At 31.6% G+C, this 21664-nt stretch overlaps 3 protein-coding genes across 3 annotated transcripts; all 3 read right to left on the bottom strand.

Annotated features, from left to right (window-relative positions):
* Positions 1-498: 498 nt before the first annotated feature.
* LOC8268758 (phosphoserine aminotransferase 1, chloroplastic) lies at positions 499-2078 on the bottom strand. The gene has a single exon (XM_002521657.4). It carries the CDS (start codon positions 1984-1986, stop codon positions 688-690), a length of 1299 nt encoding a protein of 432 aa, XP_002521703.2. The 5' UTR covers positions 1987-2078; the 3' UTR covers positions 499-687.
* A 2582-nt stretch (positions 2079-4660) lies between these two features.
* On the bottom strand, positions 4661-8007 carry LOC8268759 (G2/mitotic-specific cyclin-2). Its single transcript, XM_002521658.4, has 10 exons — positions 7493-8007; positions 7272-7407; positions 7110-7166; positions 6814-6859; positions 6546-6689; positions 6317-6442; positions 5911-6000; positions 5585-5806; positions 5190-5467; positions 4661-5082 (listed from the first exon to the last, which is right to left on the bottom strand). Exons 1-10 carry the CDS (start codon positions 7545-7547, stop codon positions 4938-4940), a joined length of 1299 nt encoding a protein of 432 aa, XP_002521704.1. The 5' UTR covers positions 7548-8007; the 3' UTR covers positions 4661-4937.
* Positions 8008-11633: 3626 nt separating this feature from the next.
* On the bottom strand, positions 11634-20512 carry LOC8268760. The gene is made up of 14 exons (XM_002521659.3): positions 20188-20512; positions 20022-20097; positions 19793-19906; positions 19431-19528; positions 19216-19299; positions 18942-19078; positions 18681-18753; positions 18529-18574; positions 18315-18424; positions 17971-18078; positions 17811-17870; positions 16238-16299; positions 14206-14518; positions 11634-12915 (listed from the first exon to the last, which is right to left on the bottom strand). Exons 1-14 carry the CDS (start codon positions 20251-20253, stop codon positions 12235-12237), a joined length of 2028 nt encoding a protein of 675 aa, XP_002521705.2. The 5' UTR covers positions 20254-20512; the 3' UTR covers positions 11634-12234.
* Between the last annotated feature and the right edge of the window lie 1152 nt (positions 20513-21664).

Consider the following 21664-nt stretch of genomic DNA (forward strand, 5'->3'; position numbering starts at 1 on the left):
TTTTATTTTTGATACTTCTGAAATTTCTTTCTTTTCTATTTGGGAGTTGTCCAGACCCCTTGAGCTTGTCGGAACGCTCTAAGATCATTGTCTATGTGGGTTGTTGGAGAGAGTTATGTTAAAGGTAGATGCTGCCACACATTGTCTGTCGGTCTCTGAAACACGTGCATTTATTCCAGAAAGTTGGTGTGCATATTTCCAGATTTTTTCCCCAAGCAATCATTTTTCCTGGAATTACATATCTCACAATACCCGACAAAGAAAAATTAAAAACAAAAAAAAGGCATCAGACTCTTTATTGCATGATAAGCAGCACACAAGCAGGATCACCAGTAATTAGAGCTTTAAATTGAATCATAATTTATCTTTAGTTTCTACAAACCTTCAAGAAAGGCATTGCATTACTAATGAGATAGAAGAGTTATGGATCAATCTAATACTTTATATTTTCACAAGATTATCTTGAGCTGCATGACAATGAATAAAATTGCCCAAGAATGCAATCGAAATAAGAATTGCAACATCCATTAAGATCATCAAAGAGCACAGAAACAAACAGAAAAAGCCAAAAATGTTACACATTTCTTTCAAAAATTATTACTTTCATAAGAGGAGACATAGTAAATATCCTAGAAAAACCGCTAAGAGCAAAAAAGAAAAGAGAATCAATAAAAGAAGAGATTCAATTCAAGCATGCCTTGCCTGGAAATCCTTCATGAAAGCAACCAACTTCTCAACACCAGCCAAAGGCATAGCATTATAAATGCTAGCTCTCATACCACCAACTGATCTATGCCCTTTAAGTTGAACCATCTTCTCCTTAGCAGCTTCTTTGATAAACTCAGCTTCCAAATCAGACTTCTCAAGAGTGAAAGGCACATTCATCAATGACCTAACAGATTTGTCAACTGGACATCTATAGAACCCATTACTCTCATCAATGGCGTTATACAACAAGTCAGCTTTCTTCTTATTCTTCTTCTCAACTTCCTTCAATCCACCTTGTGCTAAAAGATCCTCAAAGACCAATCCACACATATAAATACAATAACAAGGAGGTGTATTATACAGTGAGTTGTTGTCATCATGGATCTTATAATCCAACATCACAGGAGTCATTTCTTGAGCATTACCAATCAAATCTTTCCTAATAATCACAACAGTAACACCAGAAGGACCCACATTCTTTTGAGCACCAGCATAAATAATACCAAATTTAGAAACATCAATAGGCTTGGAACAAAAATTAGAAGACATATCAGCAACCAAGATACCATTTTTAGCAACTGGGTAATGTTCATCTTTAAACTCAACACCATGAATAGTTTCATTAGCGCAAATATGCAAATATTTAGCATCTGGGTTTTGCTCAAAATCATTATTAGATGGAATCTTTGTATACTTGTCAGGTTTCCCAGACCAAATTACCTTACTTTTGCAGTATTTCTGTGATTCTTTAAAAGCTTTATCACCCCAAGAACCAGTGACAATAAAATCAACAGAATCATCACTCTTGCAAAGATTTAAAGGAATAGCAGCAAACTGAGTAGTGGCACCACCTTGAAGGAACAAAACAGAGTAATTATCTGGAATCTCTAACAAAGATCGGAGATCAGATTCAGCTTTTTGAATAATAGAGAGAAATTCTTTCCCTCTGTGGCTCATTTCCATTACACTCATACCAGATCCACGCCAGTTGTAAAGCTCTGATTGGGCTTTCTTGAGGACGTTGGCTGGTAAGGTGGCGGGTCCAGCAGCAAAATTGAAGACACGCCCTTCGAGATCTTGGCTCTGGGAAGGGACTGGCGTTGCTGTTGTTGTTGAAGCGGCTGAACATTTTATTGCAAGGGGTTTGTTCTTTTGGGTTGTGAAATTTGAGAAAGTGGCCGATTTAGGCTTGACGAAAGGGAGGCTGTTGTGGTGGTGGTGGTTAGGGTTTTGGAGAAGGAAAGAGTTTAGTGAAGATGTGAGCTTTGATGATGCCATTGCTGCTTTCTGAGATTTAGAGAGAGAGAGAGAGAGAGAGAGAGAGAGAGAGAGAAAGAGATCTTATAAAAGTGGCACAAAAAAAGTGAATCTTTGCGAGAGATATATAGAGAGAGAGAAGAAAAGTCAAGTCACATTTTTTAGTATAATATCAAAATAACACTGAATATTCGCACAAGTTACTGTTGCTGGGAGTTGGTGAAATGGGGTTAGGGATAAAAACGGTGCCGTCTCAGTCTACCAATGAAATTATTGCATGTCCAGGTAATTTATTTTGAAATTGGATTATTATTATCATAAATAAAATACCTACTGCTGCTATTTTTTCCATTCTGCATTGCATTTTTTTTCTTTATTTTATAATCCAATTCTCAAAATAGTCCTTTTAAGGGGCTCCATTAATTTATGTGTTAAAATGATAATGTCGATTTTCATTTAATAATATTATTTAAGAAAAGATTTAGAAATTAGGTTGTTTTATGCAATAAAATATTGAAAAACTGAAGTGATATGTATAACTAGAGTTAATTTACTTTTTTTAATACTCTAATAGCAGTCTTATAAATTATGATTTATATAAAAAGTAAAAAAATTTATATTCTTGAGAAATAAAAGGATAAAATATATAATAGTATAAATTTCAAAATATTTTTGTGGCTAAATATACAATTAGGCAATCATACTTTATCCATTTGATCATTTTAACACTCTAATTTTTGATATAATTTAATAGACACATTAATTTATTTTTTATGATATTTAAATATTTTTTAACATATTATTTTATTTAATACATCCATGTATACTACTCATAAATATTTAAATATTATCAGAAAATAAAATTTAAGTGTTTATTAAATTAAATAGAATTTAAGTGTTTGTTGGACTAAATTGAAAATTAAAATATTATAGTGAATAAATTACTAAAATTTAAATGTTAAATATGTATTATATCTAATTTTTTATTTATATGAGTAAAAAAATTCTATACTTATTATAAAGATAGAAATTTATTTAATGCGAAAGAAAGCATGTGAATCTCTTTTTTTTTTTTTTAAATAAATGCTAATATCACTTCAATTATGTAAAAATAAATACATTTTATAATTGTCTCTTTTCACACTGACTATTTGCATTTAGTGGTACTTGCCTTGCAATCCAAATTCCCAAATGGGGATTGGTGGCATTGGTCATAAAGGGTTTGATTTGTTTTAGGTGGAGAGTGAAGAGAAAAATGCAACTTGCTTCCTCATTTCCCTTGGAATTTTGTGAGTGTCATTTTCCTTGGATTTGGAGGACAGCATAAACTTTTCTACTTGCTAGGGCTACTCATTCACAAACAATTGCATATTTGCTTCCAAAATATAATATGAAATAAGAAATAGCATGTGACCTTTTTTTCTTTTTTCTTTTTTAACAATTTCTTGGAGTCAATACCCATTATTTTCTTTAGATTAAGAAGAAATTTCATGATTCATTTTTGTTTAAAAAAATTTATTTTCATGGTAAAAAAAATATGATTTTTTTAAACTTTTTATTTATACGATTTTTTTATCAAAATTTTTTCATAAAAAAAAACTAAAAATATATCTAAAAAATACTCGAAAAATATTATTTTTAATTTGTATTATTATGATTTTAGTTTTTATGTTATATCTTTTTTATTTTTTTAAAACTTTATCAAAAAAAAAATACTAAAAGTATATCTAAAAAATACCGAAAGTTTATTTATTTTAACTTGTGTTATTATGAATTTTAATTTTAGAATTTCATTTGAAAAAATATACTAAAAGTATACCTATAAGATATATATTATTTTACTTGTATTATTGTGAAATTAGTCAAATGAGGTTTTATTATTTTTATTTTATATATTTATGTTTAGTATTTGTGAATTGATATTACATATTTTCTTTATAGAAATTAGTATATTTTGATGACATAAAAATGTGTGTTTCAAAAAACATACTATAATATATAAAAAGACATATTAAGCGCGGTTCAAAATATATAAAAATATAATTAAAATAAAACTAAGAAAGTCATTTAACGGTAATAAAAATATACTAAAAAAATATCAATAAAATATCAAAAGAATACCATAGTGCAGTTAAAAAAAATAGTATAAATAAAATTCTTTGAAAAGAAGTTGTACAAAAAAATTAAAAATAAATAAAAAATGTTGACCATAAAAATACAAAATTTCACTATTTTCCCGTAAAAAACCCTTAGATTAATGGTTAGGTAGGTCCAACATTGATCACCAAATCAATAAGCCAATTAATGCCCAAGTCATTGAGAACCATGTCAGGAAAACCTTCTGAATAAATTCTATACATAAAATTATAAAATTTCTATTACAAAATCATAATATATGGCATTTTTTGTGGTGTTACATTTACAGTAATTAATTTTTGATTATAGTTGATAATAATCATATAACAATGGATGTAAATGCAAGTATGCAACACATTGTAAGAATATGTTAAATATCATAAAAGTCTATCATAATTATAGTGAAGAACTCACTATTATATATTGTTTTATATTGAGATTCCTGGCAGTAGGTAGCATGTAATGAACTTGGAATGCAGACTTTATGTTCTATTGGTAATGGAAGCACTGAAGAAAGCAAGATAAAGAGATGGGTTGCATTTCAATCAAGGGATACATATATGGTGTCATGAAATTATTGTATTTAAATTTTAATGGAGCATAACAATTACATTAAGGAATATTTAGATGTATTTAAATGTTCCAATAATGGAGCAGAACATAAGATCACACAACCATGGCTGTAATTGAAACAATCCAAGGCTGCTGTTTAATACTAACTCAAAAATATAACCAAATCCCCAAATTGCAACCAAAGTTGCAGGATTATTGTGTGTAATCAATCCACCAACCCAGTTCAAGTAAAAAGTCAGTAGCTGTACACATTCCTTCTGCTGCTATGACTGAGTCTCTAATAGAAAACATGCTGGTTCACATTTTGAAGTATGTCCAAACTTGGATGTATTGTATTTCCTGTGTACTCCTGTTAGTTTCCCTGTCCCTGCCTTCTGATGGAAACCAACCATTAATCTTGAACATTCGCTGTAAATTGAAATATGCAAGAAACAATGTCCATCATTAGTAATTTTCTATTCAACAATTTCATCAAAGAAGAAAGATACTACTAATTGGAGTGGTGGGGAACTCACAGAAGTTGATCTTCTGAATAGTTACTGTGCCATTCACAGGTCCTATTCCACTGCTTAAAGCCATAGATGGTGCATTGAGCAGTATATATTGCTGCTGCTGCTAATAAAGATGGTGGGAACTTGAGCATCTCATACTCCACAAGGGAAAGCTCAATGATGAAGAAGGACAGCATCTCAATTTTCTTATCTGACTGAGCAGCCTTGAGGAACCTTTGCATGAAAACATATGGTGTTGGAAATGACATGTTAAACTGTAATTTATTGAGCATCAACTTTTCCTGCAGGTTGTGAAGGAAGAAGAAAATGTTTTACTTGCTTGTTTTTTCACTTAAGCCTCAAGGGTTTTCAGAGTTTGGTAGAATCTGAAAAGCTTGAGATTTTGACAGAAAATTTACCATTTCAAGCACTTCTTCCCTGTTGTAGGCCTTGTCTGATATGAGAATCAAATCTCCTACCACTGGAACAGATACCTCTTCATACTTGCATGCTAACAGCATAGCAACCAACCCCACCAACTGAAGCTTCTTTCTTACCACTGTTTGCTGTGATAGAAATCTATCGATGAGATTAACCGTAAGAAATAATGTCTCTTTCATAAGATCAAACTTGTCATGCACCTATCATGAACCAAATCATTCAAAATCAGTATTGATTTAGAACTAATATTCAATAGTGCTATCATCATTTCAATGGCATGTTTTAGAAGGAGCATTTCCATTACCTCAATAAGCCAGTCAATCAGTATGGCTCTCATCTTCTCATTAATGTCAAACTGTTGTGCCATATAGTTTTGGGAGACACAGGTAAAGTTCTGCACAGAGTGAGCTGTATTTAGTCATCAAATTTTAGTTGGAAATAGAAGTTCTCTTAACATCCATTGCATTTGCAGACATATTAGGAATGTAAATTTCAAGCATATCATAAAACTTTACTTAAATGGCAAAGCAATTGGTGTCTTAGGAAGGTTTTTGTTTCTGCCAACTTAGAATATCTGAAGTAACCATATAAAAAAGACACTAGATCCAAATTAATAATACAAGAACAATGGGGAACTCCATAGAATATCAAAATTTTTTCATCTAATCAACAGTGATATAATAGAATTTAGAAACCAATTTGTAATATACCTCTATTTTTCTATAGTTGGCATACAAATCTTCAACATAATCAACAACTGCAAGGGGATTCTTTGCATCACAGCCATCAATATCCACAATAGGCTCTTCAATTATATCCTCCATTTCAACCTCCTCCTGACAGATTTCATGAGAGTCAATTATAGGCTCTAAACTTTAGAAAAGAAAAAAAGAAGAAGAAAAGTTGCATAATGACAGGTAGAAAGAGAAAGAAAAGCACCATTTCATCAAGGGTTGCTTCTGTTTGTTCTAAAAACATTGGTTCTGGATGGTCTTCAGCGGCCTTATTTTCTTCCACATCTATGAATATAGAGTCTCCAAACCCATTAGTGCTCGAAACTGAAGGCTTATGCTTTTTAGTCTCCTGCTAACAGCATGTTCCAACAAATTAAACACTGCCCTTCTTTTTGATTACCAAAGAATAAAACCTACTTTTCTTTTCTTTCTTTCTTTTTTTAAACTTTTTTTGAGAAAGAAAGAGAAGGTACCTGGGGACAATTCTGATGTGTACTTGACAATTGTGCAGCAAACTTCCTAAAATGGCAAATTGAAATCTAAATATCAAAATTTGAAATAACTTGTATCAAACTCAACCTGTTAAGTTTTAATAGCATTAGCTTGATGCAAGCTTCCTTTTTTTCTTTTTCTATATTCACCACAGCAGGAAGAGATCTAAAATTTCAAATTTGGATCTTTGTTTTTCTCTCTTACTTTTTCTCTTTCTTCTTTACCCCATCAGCCAAACAAACTTTGGAAAGAAAAAAAAAAAGATCATGATTCTAACCTTGTAATTGGCCGATGTGCAGGATTAAGTTGGTTTCTTTCACAGACTCCATCACTTCTGAAAGGGGGAAAGAAAAGGATACACCCAAAAGAAATTATTTTTCAGCAAAAGAAAAGAAAAAAAAGAACAAACATTCACTGATTTTATAAAGAAAATAATTACTCTGATAATCCTCTCTTGTTAACAACACAAGGATATGCTCCTTGTCCTCCCATAAAATTCTGATTTAACACATTTAGAGCTCTTCTGTTGTTCCTAATCTCTTGCCCAAACTTTCTGTTACCCATCTCTAATCCTCCTATAATTCAAACAAAACACAACAAACCCATGTCAGATCCTGAAAATTAACACCCATATTCAACCTCAAAACTTCACTTCTCTACCTTGAAAACTTGAGGGTTTTGCAATGTTAGGATTGTTCTCATCAGATACATTCATTTTGCTCAATAAACTATCTGAACGAACAATCACACAAACACACACAAAAAGAAAAATCCCCCCCTTTCTTGAAGAACCCAGTACCCTTAAAGATTTAAACTTTAACAAGTAATGGGCATTTAAAAAAAGCCTCGAAGGCAACTGAGTCTAAAAACCCAGTTAGATAGTGAAGTAAGTGAGAGACACTTGGGCGACAACAATGGTTAAATGAATTGCTGTGTCTTTGCTTTCTTCTTTTTTTTTTTTTTTTCAAACGCAACGGCTAGTGAAATGTGACCGTTAGATTATGGGATTAGCGATGACTTTCCATGCTTGTCTTAACAACGGTCACTCACTTCGTTGGCATGTGGCTCGCCGCATCTGATTTCAAAAATCATTATTGGCTTTATATTTACAAATTAATCCATGAGGTTACTTCAAATGAACCTTTGGTCCCTTGTTTATTTTTTTCTGATTAGCAATTTTAATTTTCTAATTCCCACAGTATCTTCAAATTAGCTTTTACTTTCTTAATTTTTAAACTTTTTTTCAGAATGTACTTTTCTAATACTAGTTTTTGGGAATTGCTAGAAAATCTAGCTTCTTTCAAAAATTATTTTCAAAATCACTAAAAAAATACAATTATAATTTGTGAAATATAAAGAACCATAACCTTTACTCTGAAAAATTGTGCTAAAATGGGTTTAAATATGATATTTTAAGGAGAATTCTTTTATGACTGTGAAGATCCTCAAGAATGGATAGATTATTCTTTTTAGCATTAACACTTTTTTTTCTTCTTAGATTTAGCTCGAGCTTGTTCAAAAATTGAAAATTTTAATTTCGCCAATATCATTTAAATTCATAAAATTAAATGTAAGAACATATCTATTTGTTTGGTGGGGAGTAAACCAAATTTAAGCATAGGCATATAATTGCTAGATCTAACCAAGTAAGTGTAACTTAGTTTTAAATTGAGTCTAATTTTAGTTAATTTATAGTCTTATAATATAACAGCTTAGGATTAGAATGTAACTAAATTTACAATTTTGTAGAATAAGATATAGTTTAATGTAGAACGTTGAGGACTAAATGTAAATCTTATGACTCTATCTTAGTGATTTTCTTAATATAAAATGTGAAGGATCTTTCTGTAATTAACCTATAACTACAATCTCGGGCTTTTGATTGGCTGCTTTTGCTTTTAGTTTACTCAACATTCTGATAGCGCTCCAATGCGCTCTTCCCCACTTGGGCTTTTTCTATTGCCTCTGAAGGGGGTTAATGGACCAATAGAATCTTGCCATTTCACCCTTTTATGAAATTTTTGTGTCTTCTTTTTGTTTGTTTTGATTGTCATTATTTCATTTATTTTAGAGCCATTCTAGTTTACTTTTATTCTCATTATTATAGTTACTATTACCATGATTATGTATGCCATCTCAATAACTAATGTCCTTTGGATGAATTATATATATATATATATATATATGAATCAGGTCATTTTCATCTTGATTTACTTCCATTTTTAACAAATGAATTTTGATTCTTACAAATTTGACTATTTATTTTTATATTAATCTCTAAAATATACTATCTATAATTTGTTGTAATATGGTCCGTCCATATTAATTAGAGCTGCACTTAGCAAAAAAGAAAGGATTAAATACTGTTCCAAGTTCTAAATAGAACAAAATTTTCAAAATTGAATCAATATTCTAATATACAAAATATTTTGAGAAATAGAAAAAAAAATCAAAAGTTGAAGTTATATTTTAAAATTCCTTAAATTATTTTTAAATTAAAGATATTATATTTTTAAGTAAATTAATTATATGATATTTCTATAGTGATTTTGTTTAGCTTAATTTGATGAAAAAAAATAATTGAGAGGTACCCTAAGAAGTTAAAAGAAAAAAAGGAAAAGAAAAATGTTAGGAGCCTTCATTTTGAAGTTGACCAAAAGAAAGATAAAAAGAAAAGCAAAAGTGGATTCAAGTATAAACTGAGATACCCTAAGAAGACAGCTTTTGAAATTGAGAACAAAGGTAAGGGTTTGAAGTATCAAATGTCCAAAGGCAAGCAAACCATGGAGGCTAAAAGAAGCTTTTGAAATTGAAGGACAAATATGCTATTGGAAAATGTAAAATTGATTCATCATCCTTTTTGCAAAGGACCATTTTGGGGTCTCTTCTTACTTCTGCATCATATCACAAAAAGGCTAAATTTCATAATTTTGAAACACACATCAATACAAGATTTAGTAATTCATAACAAACAATCATGATTGATATTCATGTGTACAGTCAGGCAATTTTAATTGTGCTTTTAACCTAATGGTAAGGTAAGATTTCAACTCTGTTTGGAACTTTGCACTTTAAGAGAATTTTTTTTTTTAATGACATTCTGTTTTAAGATGGATTTTAAAAAATAGTTCATAAAATTTATTTATTTTAAATTCTAAAGTGCATTAAAGTAATTATGGGCTTCAAATTTCACCAAATTAAGAAAAAGGGTAATCTTAATGGTAGTTTGTTTTTTTTTTTTGTTATTTGAGGAATCATTTAGCTAACTCTTATAAAGTTTTTTTTTGATTCTTAGCAATGGATTAGACAGCCAATTTTCTTTTAGAAAAAAAAATTTCAAGACAAAAAAAGTTGAGCAGAAGTGGGGTAAATTACTTTATTGGTACCAAATCTTTGGACTTAATATCCAATTGGTATCAATATTTCAGTTATTTTCTTTTTGGTACTTGTACTTTTATTTTCCATTTCAATTTAGGGTGCCTAACACTTTTCAGCCTATTTTTACTAATATGGCCATTGAAAATGATAAATTCTTAATTGATTCGTCGTATTAACAATATGAACGCATTATTAACTGATCCTACTAAGCATATAGGACCTACCCAAATGCGTAGTTTGAAAAAAAAATTTAAAAGATGGGTCAGACATGCTGAGTATGATAAGTTAATAATGTATTGACATTATTAATATGGTGAATCAATTAAGAAGTTTCATATTCAATGGCCATATCGGCAAAAATAAACTGAAAAGTGTTAGGTACTCCAAACTGAAATAGAAAATAGAAGTACTTGTATCAAAAAGAAAGAAATTAAAGTATTGGTGCCAATTGGATATTAAGTCCAAAAATTTAGTATTGATATAGCATTTACCCCATAGAAGTGTAATGAAATTACTATTCAGCTTTGAAACATGATGAATTCCAATGGATGAAACAACCTTTTTTTGTTCCCTTTTATTTCAAAAGCAAAAACAGTGAGCAGAAGTGTACTAAAATACTATTTAAAACATGAAGAAAAGACAAGTTTCTCGAGAGACAAACCCAAAAGGCCAAATGCATATGTACAGTTGGCACCCTAAACTAAATATTTAACCATTTTAGCACTCATACTAATAATATTTTTTCATCAGGCATCCGTTACACTTATTGCAAATATCTTATGAATTCCTTATAATTTTTATAATCCTTACAAAATTTTTTAGTATTCCATAATATTTATTAAATATCTTTTTGACTATATTTTTTAATATATTATAACTTTTATAAAATATATTTTTGATCTCTATATAATATTTTAAACGTATGCTCCTACCATTTCATTATAACTATTTCAAATTAAAAAAATTTTAATTATCTGTCATTTTTATATATTTAACTACAAATTTTTTTTATTTTTATTTGATGCGATTCTATTTTATCATCAATCCAGTCTCGTTCACAAAACATAATCTAATAAGAAAATGACCAAATACATATTTATATTTCTAAACTTGTATTAATTAGTCAATTTAACCCTTAAAACTTTTGATTTGATCTACTAAACACTTGAATTTTATTCTTTTTAATATTTAAACACTTTAACTTTTAATTCAATCTAGCATAAACCTAAATTAAATATTTAAACACCTTCATGCAATACATGTGGATGTATCGAATGAAAACATATTAAAAAGTGTTAAGAAATCACAAAAAAATAAATTCAGATGTTTGTTAGGTTATATCAAAAGCTGGAGTGTTAAACCGACTAACGATCAAAATTCAACTGCATAAATATGCATTTGGCCTAAGTAAAAAAAATCAAGAGAAGCAAACTTCAATGTATATCAGATAATTTCTCAAAAACATTTAGAACAAAGAACTGTACATCTGATGCACATCATTCCCTAATATAGTAAACAAAATCCAAGCTGCCACACTCTGGCTCATATCTATAATACTAATTCAAAATTGAATGTCTTACCTAAGACTACTCACTACTCTAACAACAAATATGGCCTAATAAAAGAAATGCTACATAACACAACTTTTTATAACAATGGCCTTTGGAGCTGATAATAATAGTTTTATCTAAATCACAAAAAGAAAGTTCCTTTTTTCTTTTCTTTTTCTTTTTTGTAATATAGATGATGTTACATTGGCAATAGGCCATATCAGCCTTTCGGCTTTAGTGAACAATTGCAGCAGAAAGAAAGATTATGTCATGTAGGCAAAATTTAGGCAAGGATATATCTATGCACATGTGAGACAGTACTCACATGCCACACACACACAGATTTACCGGTCACTTTATAGCTTTACTGCAATTCTGTTACCCCAGGTTGGCATGTGCGTTACAAAGAGAACTGAGGCAGTGCTGCTTCCCAGTTTCTATTGTAAAGCATGTCTTTTGCAACAAACACAACTGTCATCTCCTGAAAAGATTATACAGAGAAGGCCGATCAGTTTTCTCCTTAATCATCTGTTTTAAATTTTCAGTCTTGTCCTTGACCACCTCTTGCAATAATAGTCGGCAATCTTTCTTCTCTTCATGGTTAACTTTCCCCTCAATGCTTAAATTACTAGTCCCAGAATTCTCAGACAAATGATGTTTTTTCTTCTCTAATTCAGGTAATTGAGTTATCTTAAGTATCTTCTGGGGCTTCTTAGCCACCGCCTCAGACTTATTTTTCAAAACATCTTCCTTTGTAGCTACCTTCTCCTCATAAAAGGATTTTGTCATTACCAATTTTCGTTTGTTTCCCGTCTTTTTTTGGCTGTGTTCATGATCAAGTGGTGACAGGACAGGTATTTCTTCCTCCCATTCCACCATGTAATCCTTGACCAGATCAGAAAGTTTCGAATCATGTTTCTCCTCAATGACCTTTGGTCCATCTTCAGCAACCTCTACTCCTTTAGTGAGTCCTCCACTCAAAGTTTCTAAAATAACTTTACCAAGAACAAATCTAGTCTCATGCTGATTACCCTTCCCAAGCAGGTAGTAGTCAATCATGAAACTTTCTCTCTCAGTTTTGTAAGATTCAACATCATCCACCAGCACATTAAAAAGTTGAGCAACATCATTTGCTATTTTCTTCGATACAAATACCTGAAGCACAAAGAACAAGAATTTAAGTCAAACAAGACAAAGCTCTAGGAATCTAGATGATACATAATGGAATACACTTCACACTAAAGTAAGCTATGGCATGATGCATTGATTTTTCACTAACTTGTAATTCTAATGAAGATATTGGAGGGTTTATCATGCAGCATTTTTTAACTTAAAAGAAATTCAGAGTTGCTGGCAAGGTCCATGAGCTGTGCATAGGACAAGTCCAAGTTTCAGCAAAGGAGGAGGAAAGTAACAAAGACTCGTACACCGTTCATCTGCACAACATTTGCTTTTTTGAAAAAAAGTTTCTTTTCTTCCCTACAAAATAAATAGGATACAGAAATGATATTTTAAATTACAGGAGAGCTAAATTATTTTACTTGTCCAAGAGAAGGTTGTTGCATTGACAATCGAATTAGATATGCCATCAAATAGAGGGCAACCACTAGTTTACAATATTTTCAAATGTATCCATTACCATCTATTCACCATGAAAATAACCACCCAAATAAATGAACTTTCAAGAAAGGTTTTTCATATAACATTCACCCATCAGTGGTCCTTTCTAAATTTTCAAATGTTTCCATTGCCATTTTTCAGTAAATTATGCCATGTCTAAATTTTGTATAGACCACTAGTTCCTAAAAATATCACAATTTCAACTTTCCTAATGTCCTAGTGGCATATGAAAGAAGCACAAGAGCAGAATTAAATCACAGCAATGCCTTTGAATATCCTTAATTCCACAAGAAAAATAATTCTCAGTTCGCCAGAGATAAGGACATTTGAACACGTTATAAATTTAATAGTTTCTTTATTCTCTGGTGGGCTTAAATCAAAGGATATTTCTAGCATAGATGTGATCTAGCCATGTCGTCAAACTTCCATCCTGCATCACTAAGTAGACACAGAAAATATTCCTCATGAAGCTGTAATTGGCTGCATAAAATACAAAACTCCTTTTGATTTGTGCAAGAAGCCTTGTGACTTATTGTTTATGGAAACCCTTTATGTGAAGGTGTATTTGCATGTATATCACAAAAAATTACCTAATAATAGCTGGACATTGTATATTATGTCATTGATGGGTTCTCAGCTCTTAAAAAAGAAAAATAGGATGCCAGGTCTTTTAAGTCATAGAAATTACTTATCAGTGAATCACTTTCAGATATAGACCTAGAACATTAGCCAATGCTATATGCTGAAGTTCATAAAATCATTTGACTAAGCTAAAACCAAATTAATCAAACTATTGTATGTAAATTTTTAACCTTCAGCACTTACCAAACCAGAACTCGAGGTAACTCCAAATCTAGACATGGACTGGGCAAGAGTATCTGTATCCATCAAAGCATCAACAGAATCTTGAACCAAAGAAGCTAGATGACTAACTTCCTCTGCAAGTTCTTCATCTGATTTAAATTCAGAGAAGCCTGAGATTTCAGGTGCAAATTTGACTTGCATTTTGGCATTTTCCCTTGCAAATTCAACACCGTCCTTCCACTTTCCATGATACAGCACAGAAGCAAAGACCCATGAAACAAGAGCATCTTGTGGATTTGTTACCAAAGCTTGGTGAAATGCTAGTAGTCCAACCCTGTTCCAGAGACAAAACATGATCAGCAGCCACCACTTGGGTTGATATCCTTTATTACAAATATACATTAACATGTCCATTCATTATCTAGCTTTGTTTTTGGCTATTGAATATCAATTGGCAAAAAAGATTTTTAGAAAAAGAGGAAGCAAGAAAAAAAAAAGCTAGCAGAAAAGAGAAAGAAAAATGTAAATGTGGCATGAGAATTAAATTAAGTAAGAAATCAGCCGTCAAAGGATATGCCTATTATTTACCCAGACTGATTGATCCAATACTTTACAAGAAGCTAACTCAAATTATTTTACAACTACAGTATGCATTTGAAAATAAAAGGAGAAAAACTGTAAAACTGAAATTCACCCAAGGCCTTGAAGTATTTCTATCAAGGAAATTCTCTCTAAAGATTTTCACTAAGATTAGGATTTGTGCCACAGCATGATAACTCTTCATATCTGGATCAAAGAGGAATATAGATTTTCATGAAGTAATTAGATTTAGAATTATCTATCTGTAGGACTGAAAGAGTGATAATTGAGGTAAACTACATATCCATCAAGCTTAGAAAATAAAACATGGACAATGGATGTCCAAAGTCTTTGTCTAAGCTCGAATAGATACTTTGCTCATTGATGAATCTGATGTAGAAAAATGGGCAAGGCAATAAAGGGTAAGACAGGTAGATGGGTGAAGTAGAAAGGGGGGCCACATTAGGGAAGAAAGGAAGAGGTAGACTGTTATGGCAGTGTGTTTGAAATCGGGTTGTGGGTCTAATTCACCGCAGGATCGAAAGAAGGTGAAGAGTTCGTAACCTTGAAGAAATTTATGCTTGTTTTATTCATAAGAAAATAACATTTTTAAAATAGTTACAACATAGGGTAGGCTAGCCTAACCCTTAACCCTATTTGCCATAATTAAGAACATACAATTAAGGAAAACATATAATAGAATATCCTAATAATTACCTATAATAACTACATAAGAAATAAACTAGTAAGATATTAAAAAAAAAAAAAACTTAATGATCCTAAGAATCACCTATAATATCTAGATAGAAAATTAACCTAGTAAAATGTTAATATTGTAACACCAACCTAAACTAACATAGAGAAAATAGGTGATACAACATGATTTAGTGGCTCAACATTTTTCTGAAGATGTAGCCCAATATTGTATGGAATAGAGATCGTTTATCCCAGTTAACTTAATTAAGGCTTAGTTGAATTGAGTTAAGTTGTACTACACTCTACATATCCTCATTATGAAGTTTATTCCAAAATAATTAAGTAACAAAATCCCCAGCTATTAATCTCCATGACACATATTCCTTTAGAGGTTGATCTTGAAAGAGATCTTGCAAAGTACTCTTTTAAAGATTGATACTGGTAAATATTTTTTATTGCAAGCTATCGGGGATAGTCACTATCACTTGAAATGAAATAATCTGGGCAGGCATTTAGAGATGAAACTTGAGGAACAAATTTACTGTTATTTTAATTAAGGAAAAAAAAAAATTGTTTTCTGATCAAATAACTGCCAAAGTAACTACAAGATATTTGTAATGAATCAAGAAATCCCAAACCTCTACAACTCAATGAATGTCAAGAAAATTGAATTAGTATAGCAATAACCATGTTTATGGAAGTTGTGCTACAAGTAGCAGACATGATGACAATGATGACATACAAACCACTAAATTTGAACTGTACAAAAAGGACTCACCATAGACTGCTAGTGCAAGGCCGATCACAACTAACCAGTGTATCCAAATTGAAAAATAATTTCTGCCAGGAAGAGGGATAATTAACGAAGAATGTCAGGAAAAATCAATTAGAAAATCAGTGACAATTGAACTTGGACTATACTTGGATCAAAATAGAATCTATGAAGTACATGCAAGCAACATAAAGAAAGAAGACTCCTTTTGTGAAAATTGTTCCAATGGGAAGGGACTGAATTTAGTCAAGTATCTACCACTACCTGTTCCGAACATGGCATGATTTTCTCAATCCAAGTAGACTATAAAAGGATCCCTCCTACCAGTGGTATTTATAAGAAAAATGCATGTCTGAAAGGGAAACAGCCAGCTCAGTCCTGAGAGAACCAAAGCTGAACCATATTAGTGGCCCTTGTTCCATCAAGTACTCTTTGACTCCCCATCCCTATATGAAAAACTTCTCTAATGATATGCTTGGATGGAAGAATCAGATTAGAGATCTGGACAAAACTGTTCAGATCAATATTAGTTAGGTTCCATGAATGAAGAGTGAGCTTGAAACTCATTTGAGGTGGATTGAAATCAACACCTTATATGTTTATCTAGAGGTGAGCAACAGTCAATTTAGTTCGGTTTTGACCAAACACCAAATAACTGAATTTTCTGATTTATTAACCGAACCGAAATAATTTGGTTTGGTTCAGTTAATCGGTTCGAGATTTTTTATTTACTTTTATTTCTTTTGTAATTTAAACTATAAATATTTATATTTAATTAAATAAATATATATAATATTTATTCAAACATCAACAATGATAAAAATTATATTCACATATATAAATAAAAAAAATATTTTTATAGTTAACTACATTTGATTTTTTCTTTAAATGAATAAACAAATATAATATTCTAAATGTTTATATAAATTTCGGTCAGATCGATTATAACCAAAATTTTTTGAACAAAAACCGAACCGAACCAAAATATTATTCGGTTCGTCTACTTTTAAACCGAACCAAACCGAACTCTAAAAATAACCACCCCAAACCGAACTAAACTAGTTGGTTCGGTTTTGCTCACCCCTATGTCTACCAAATCCACACTTAAAATAAGACCTTTATCCAGCTCATGAACTTAATCAGGATTGAGCATTCTAATTGACTGAAGAAAACCTATACATCGCCAAATGCAAACCTCACAATTTTAAATCCCTAATGCAAACACAATGTAAGTTCTTTATCCTTGCTTTCACTTTAGACGACAAAATCAGATTTAAAAAGATATTATACTCATGAAGACTGCAACTGATTTTTGATTACTCGGAAATTTTTAGAATTAAGTTAATGTGGTCTTTCTGCAACAGGATTCCTTTCTCAGATGTATGATATCATTTTAGATATTCTCTTGGGTATTTCCAGTATTTTCATATAATATTGCATAAGCTGTAATCTACTCCCAGAATTTAATTTCATAAAATCCAAGCTATGTCCCTGCACGTCATACCAAGGGCATCTTTATCATTACTACAACTGTACAATTATACACATTCAAGGCTCTTGCTATACAGATAAAGCTTACCATCAGCATCACAGAGCCTAGAGAAAACGTTTCACCAGCCTGTTGACTAAGATATGCCGCCTGCATCAAGGATTACCACGTACAAATGTAAAGTAAACTAATGGTCCTATGAAAAACAGAAATTATAAATGAGCAATTAACATACTGAAAATCAACACACATGAAATGGAAGAAATAGTTCGAGCAGGTTGAATCTCTGAAGCAGATAGATAGTAGACTCTGCAGCTCCATAAGATAGCATGTAGTTCAGTTCCATCATTATCCTGGCCTGAACAAACAAAGAGTGTCATTTTGGTGATAATTTATTATGAAGTGAATCTAAATTGCACTCATTTAGAAAGGCAAAGAAGTCCACAAACAGGAGTTCCTGGCTACTGTGTACTAAAGACACTAGAACCTGACAAGACGAAACAAAATAGTCTCCCTTATAGAATTCAAAAAATGTAGAATCTGAAAACAATAAGATTCCAGGCAGTTAGTTATTTCTCTTAAACCTTAAAGTACCTTGTCCAAACTCTTGACAGAAGATGAAAGTTTGCGTATAGCAGATTCAGTGTCCTTTGAAATTGACAGACCCAGACGGCCTGTAATTCTCAATCCGCGCAAGATTCTCGCTAAATGACAGTACCAAGGCCAGTTAGAACTGATAACGCATTTACCAACAGCATCCTAAGTCTCAAGTAGCTAAAAAAATTTAAAAAGAGGTGGAAGCATCTACCACAGTCCTCTTGGAATGACAAGCGAGCAGGGATTACAGTCCGTAGCTGTGACAATATTACAAATTAAAAGAGGGGTTGTTTAAATTACTGCTGAACCAGAGAATTAAACTCAGATTACATTTTGCTAGTAAATAAAATGAGGGGAAAGTACCTTTAAAAAACTTAAATCTGCCATGCCATTGGCATAATCAAAGATTTGATTCATGAATGGGTCAAAGAACAAACTGCTTCCACAATTTAAATAATAAAATTCAGGTTAGATTGCATCAACTAAAATTACAGTTAATATCTTGTACTTGTTATACTTCAACACATGATCATCATGGCATAGTGCATAGTTCTTCACACATTCAACACAAATGGTAAAACGATTGTCCCCATAAACAAAATTAGAAGAAATAAGTAATTGTGCCTGTTAATTGTGAAATCCCGATGCATACTATTTCTCCACCGGATGAAGTCCCTTCCATTGCAGCCACTTGGTTTTTGAGATATAAGGACCTCTTCTTTTCCTTCATTGTGCTGAGCTACTGTCTCAAAACTGGATACCTATCACAAAGAAAAAAGAAGGAAAGAGAAAAGAAGATCAATTAAGAACATATGCTTCCTGCATGAATTCAAAATGTTTAGACACCAATCATCACAAGTAATTAAAATATAAGTTACTAAAACAGCACTTTTCAGACCTCAACTACTGATCCTTTCACATGCACTCTACATATAGGAAATCGTCGTCCAACAATCTCACAGCGATGGAATTGCTTCTTAACCTGTTATTAGATATCGCAAAACCAACACATACTTATTGAACTCAACTACCTATGAACTTATTAGCAAAAGGAATCCACAAACAAAAACTGGTAGACGAAAAAGAAAAGAGAAAGAAACAGCAGAAGAAAACCTGTTTAAGCTTAGCAGTGGTGATCACATCAAAATCTTTAGGTATTCTATTGAGAAGTAAATCTCTCACGCATCCACCAACCAAATAAGCTTCAAATCCTGAAATTCATGAAAAAACTATCAACTGGAATAGGCACTCATGTAAAGAAGCTTCACATTTAAAACATTAAAAGGCACAATAAAACTAGCATCATTAATGGGTTTGGCGACACAATAAGGGCCATACAACATAATACATCAGCTCTGGGAATGTATATGTTGAAAAAAACAACGGTTACCCATTTACTTCAAAGTGAACTTTTTCCTAATCTTCACTAATTAAAAGAATATCAAGCGTCACATAACAACTAAAAGAAATATTACCTTTATTATGCAGAATTTTCAAAACAAGCCATGGAGAAGGTGGAATCATAGAACGCTTGATACCAACAGCACTTGCATTTATCTTTTTCCATTTTGATATGTCAATTACAGTACCTAATTCAATTATTAAAACTGATAGTTTAAGTAATTACACGCATATATAACTTCAAACATTGAAAAAAGAAAGAAAAAAGTAAATAAAAGACTGAAAGATGAGATTTTGACTTACTTTGTTGATCCTTGGAGTCAGAGGAAATCATTCTAGGATATAGTGGAGTTTGTTCGATTAGAGAGTGGTTGAATCTCTGCACATGCATCAATTGAAAGTAATGTCATAAAGCTGTTCGACGAATTGCTCCAGTGAAAATAGAAACAGATAAAGAAGATGAGCTAACCTGTAAGGTGGTTAGGTTTCTGAGACGAGATGCGAAGCAACTTTTGGCTCTGAAAATTATCGCCATTTGAGTACAAAATCATGGCGCCATTGCACTTGCACTTGCACTTGTCTAGTATTATTATTATTATTATTATGGCGATCTTGCCGTGTAATAACAAGTTTGCATGATAAAAACTCAGGTTTGTTCATGGACCAAACAAAGCCCAGGCCATATACGTTCGGCAAGTTCAGTACAATTGTTTATAATTGGGCTTTAGTTGGATTATACATAGAGTCGAATTCAATAGGCCTATGCTAGACCTCTTAAACCGCAAACTACTTGGATTTTTCAATTTTAAACGCGAGCTCGATCCGACTTTGCAAGGTGTAAGATTAAATTAACAGTTGATATAAAGGCAGCTTAAATACCATTTTAAAGTATATACAGAAAGCACCCCGCCCCGTTAAGGATCGGACGGCTAGAAAAAGTTTTTAAAGCGGGTCGAATCAGGTTAAAGTAATTTCCACTATATTTACTTTAAAATATATTTTTATTAGTTTTTAAATATATGTTTTTAGTATTTTAATTATTATTAAATATAATCAAATAAATAAAAAATTTATTTATTTTTATTTTATAAATAAATAATTCGAATATAGTTCGAGATAAGAACAAGACGGATGGCTTAAACACGTCTCCATTCCATCTCTAGTAGCACGACGAATATCTTCCGCCCCATCTAAGTAATTACAGATAATACCCACGAATACACAAAAAATTACATCTCTATAAAATTTAAAATTAAAATCAAAATCCAATAACAATAACCTGCCCACTTCAAGTCCAAAACAAATTAAATAAATGGGCCTGCATACAACCATTAGAGGCCCAAGCATGAAGAAAAAAGCCTATAGCTGAAAAAAAGTCAAAGACACGCGCATGCAAAGAGCGTGAAAAGGCACCACGAATCTTTAAGGAATCAACTGGAAACATGTTAAGGTATCTTTCTCCAAGACAAACACGCCTTTTGTCTCCCGACAAACCACCACCGCCTTAGGAGCGCGTGAAGAGATCTCCCATCTCAAGCGCCTAAATATTCTAAAAGTCCCTGGAATACCCAAACACGCATCAATTATAATTATACCTTACTCACCTTGGTTATCCAAGTTACATGCGATTCCTCCCATGTACATAAGGACTCCAAAATAAACCGGTTCGTTTTAGTATTATATTCAACTAGTCGGTCTATTTGCACGTAACTATCATTAACGATATAAATTTAATTAACAATAAATTTTAACTAAATTTATCTTATCTTAAGAGTAGTAATAATCTGAAATTTTTTTAAGTGTTTTACTAATAGAATTTAATATCTTCTTTTCTTAAAGAAAAAAATTAAAATCTTTTTATCGATTACAATTTTTTCAAACCTTCAAAAAGAGTATTAAAAAAAAAGACTCAACTAGTACGATTATTTTATCAGCTCCAAATAAAA

The sequence above is a fragment of the Ricinus communis genome, chromosome 5 (genome assembly GCF_019578655.1).
Source record: "Ricinus communis isolate WT05 ecotype wild-type chromosome 5, ASM1957865v1, whole genome shotgun sequence".
NCBI lineage: Eukaryota > Viridiplantae > Streptophyta > Magnoliopsida > Malpighiales > Euphorbiaceae > Ricinus > Ricinus communis.

What these genes read in the sequence shown, in the direction of transcription:
- LOC8268758 (XM_002521657.4), bottom strand. Translation starts at nt 1,986, where the DNA reads ATGGCATCATCAAAGCTCACATCTTCACTAAACTCTTTCCTTCTCCAA.
- LOC8268759 (XM_002521658.4), bottom strand. Translation starts at nt 7,547, where the DNA reads ATGAATGTATCTGATGAGAACAATCCTAACATTGCAAAACCCTCAAGT. An exon ending in CCAACTATAGAAAAATAGAG is followed by an intron (nt 6,001 to 6,316) that starts GTATATTACAAA and finishes CACTCTGTGCAG; the next exon opens with AACTTTACCTGTGTCTCCCA. An exon ending in TATTCAGAAGATCAACTTCT is followed by an intron (nt 5,083 to 5,189) that starts GTGAGTTCCCCA and finishes TTCAATTTACAG; the next exon opens with CGAATGTTCAAGATTAATGG.
- LOC8268760 (XM_002521659.3), bottom strand. Translation starts at nt 20,253, where the DNA reads ATGGCGATAATTTTCAGAGCCAAAAGTTGCTTCGCATCTCGTCTCAGA. An exon ending in CGGGATTTCACAATTAACAG is followed by an intron (nt 18,754 to 18,941) that starts GCACAATTACTT and finishes TTGTGGAAGCAG; the next exon opens with TTTGTTCTTTGACCCATTCA. An exon ending in AACTATTTCTTCCATTTCAT is followed by an intron (nt 17,871 to 17,970) that starts GTGTGTTGATTT and finishes TCCTTGATGCAG; the next exon opens with GCGGCATATCTTAGTCAACA.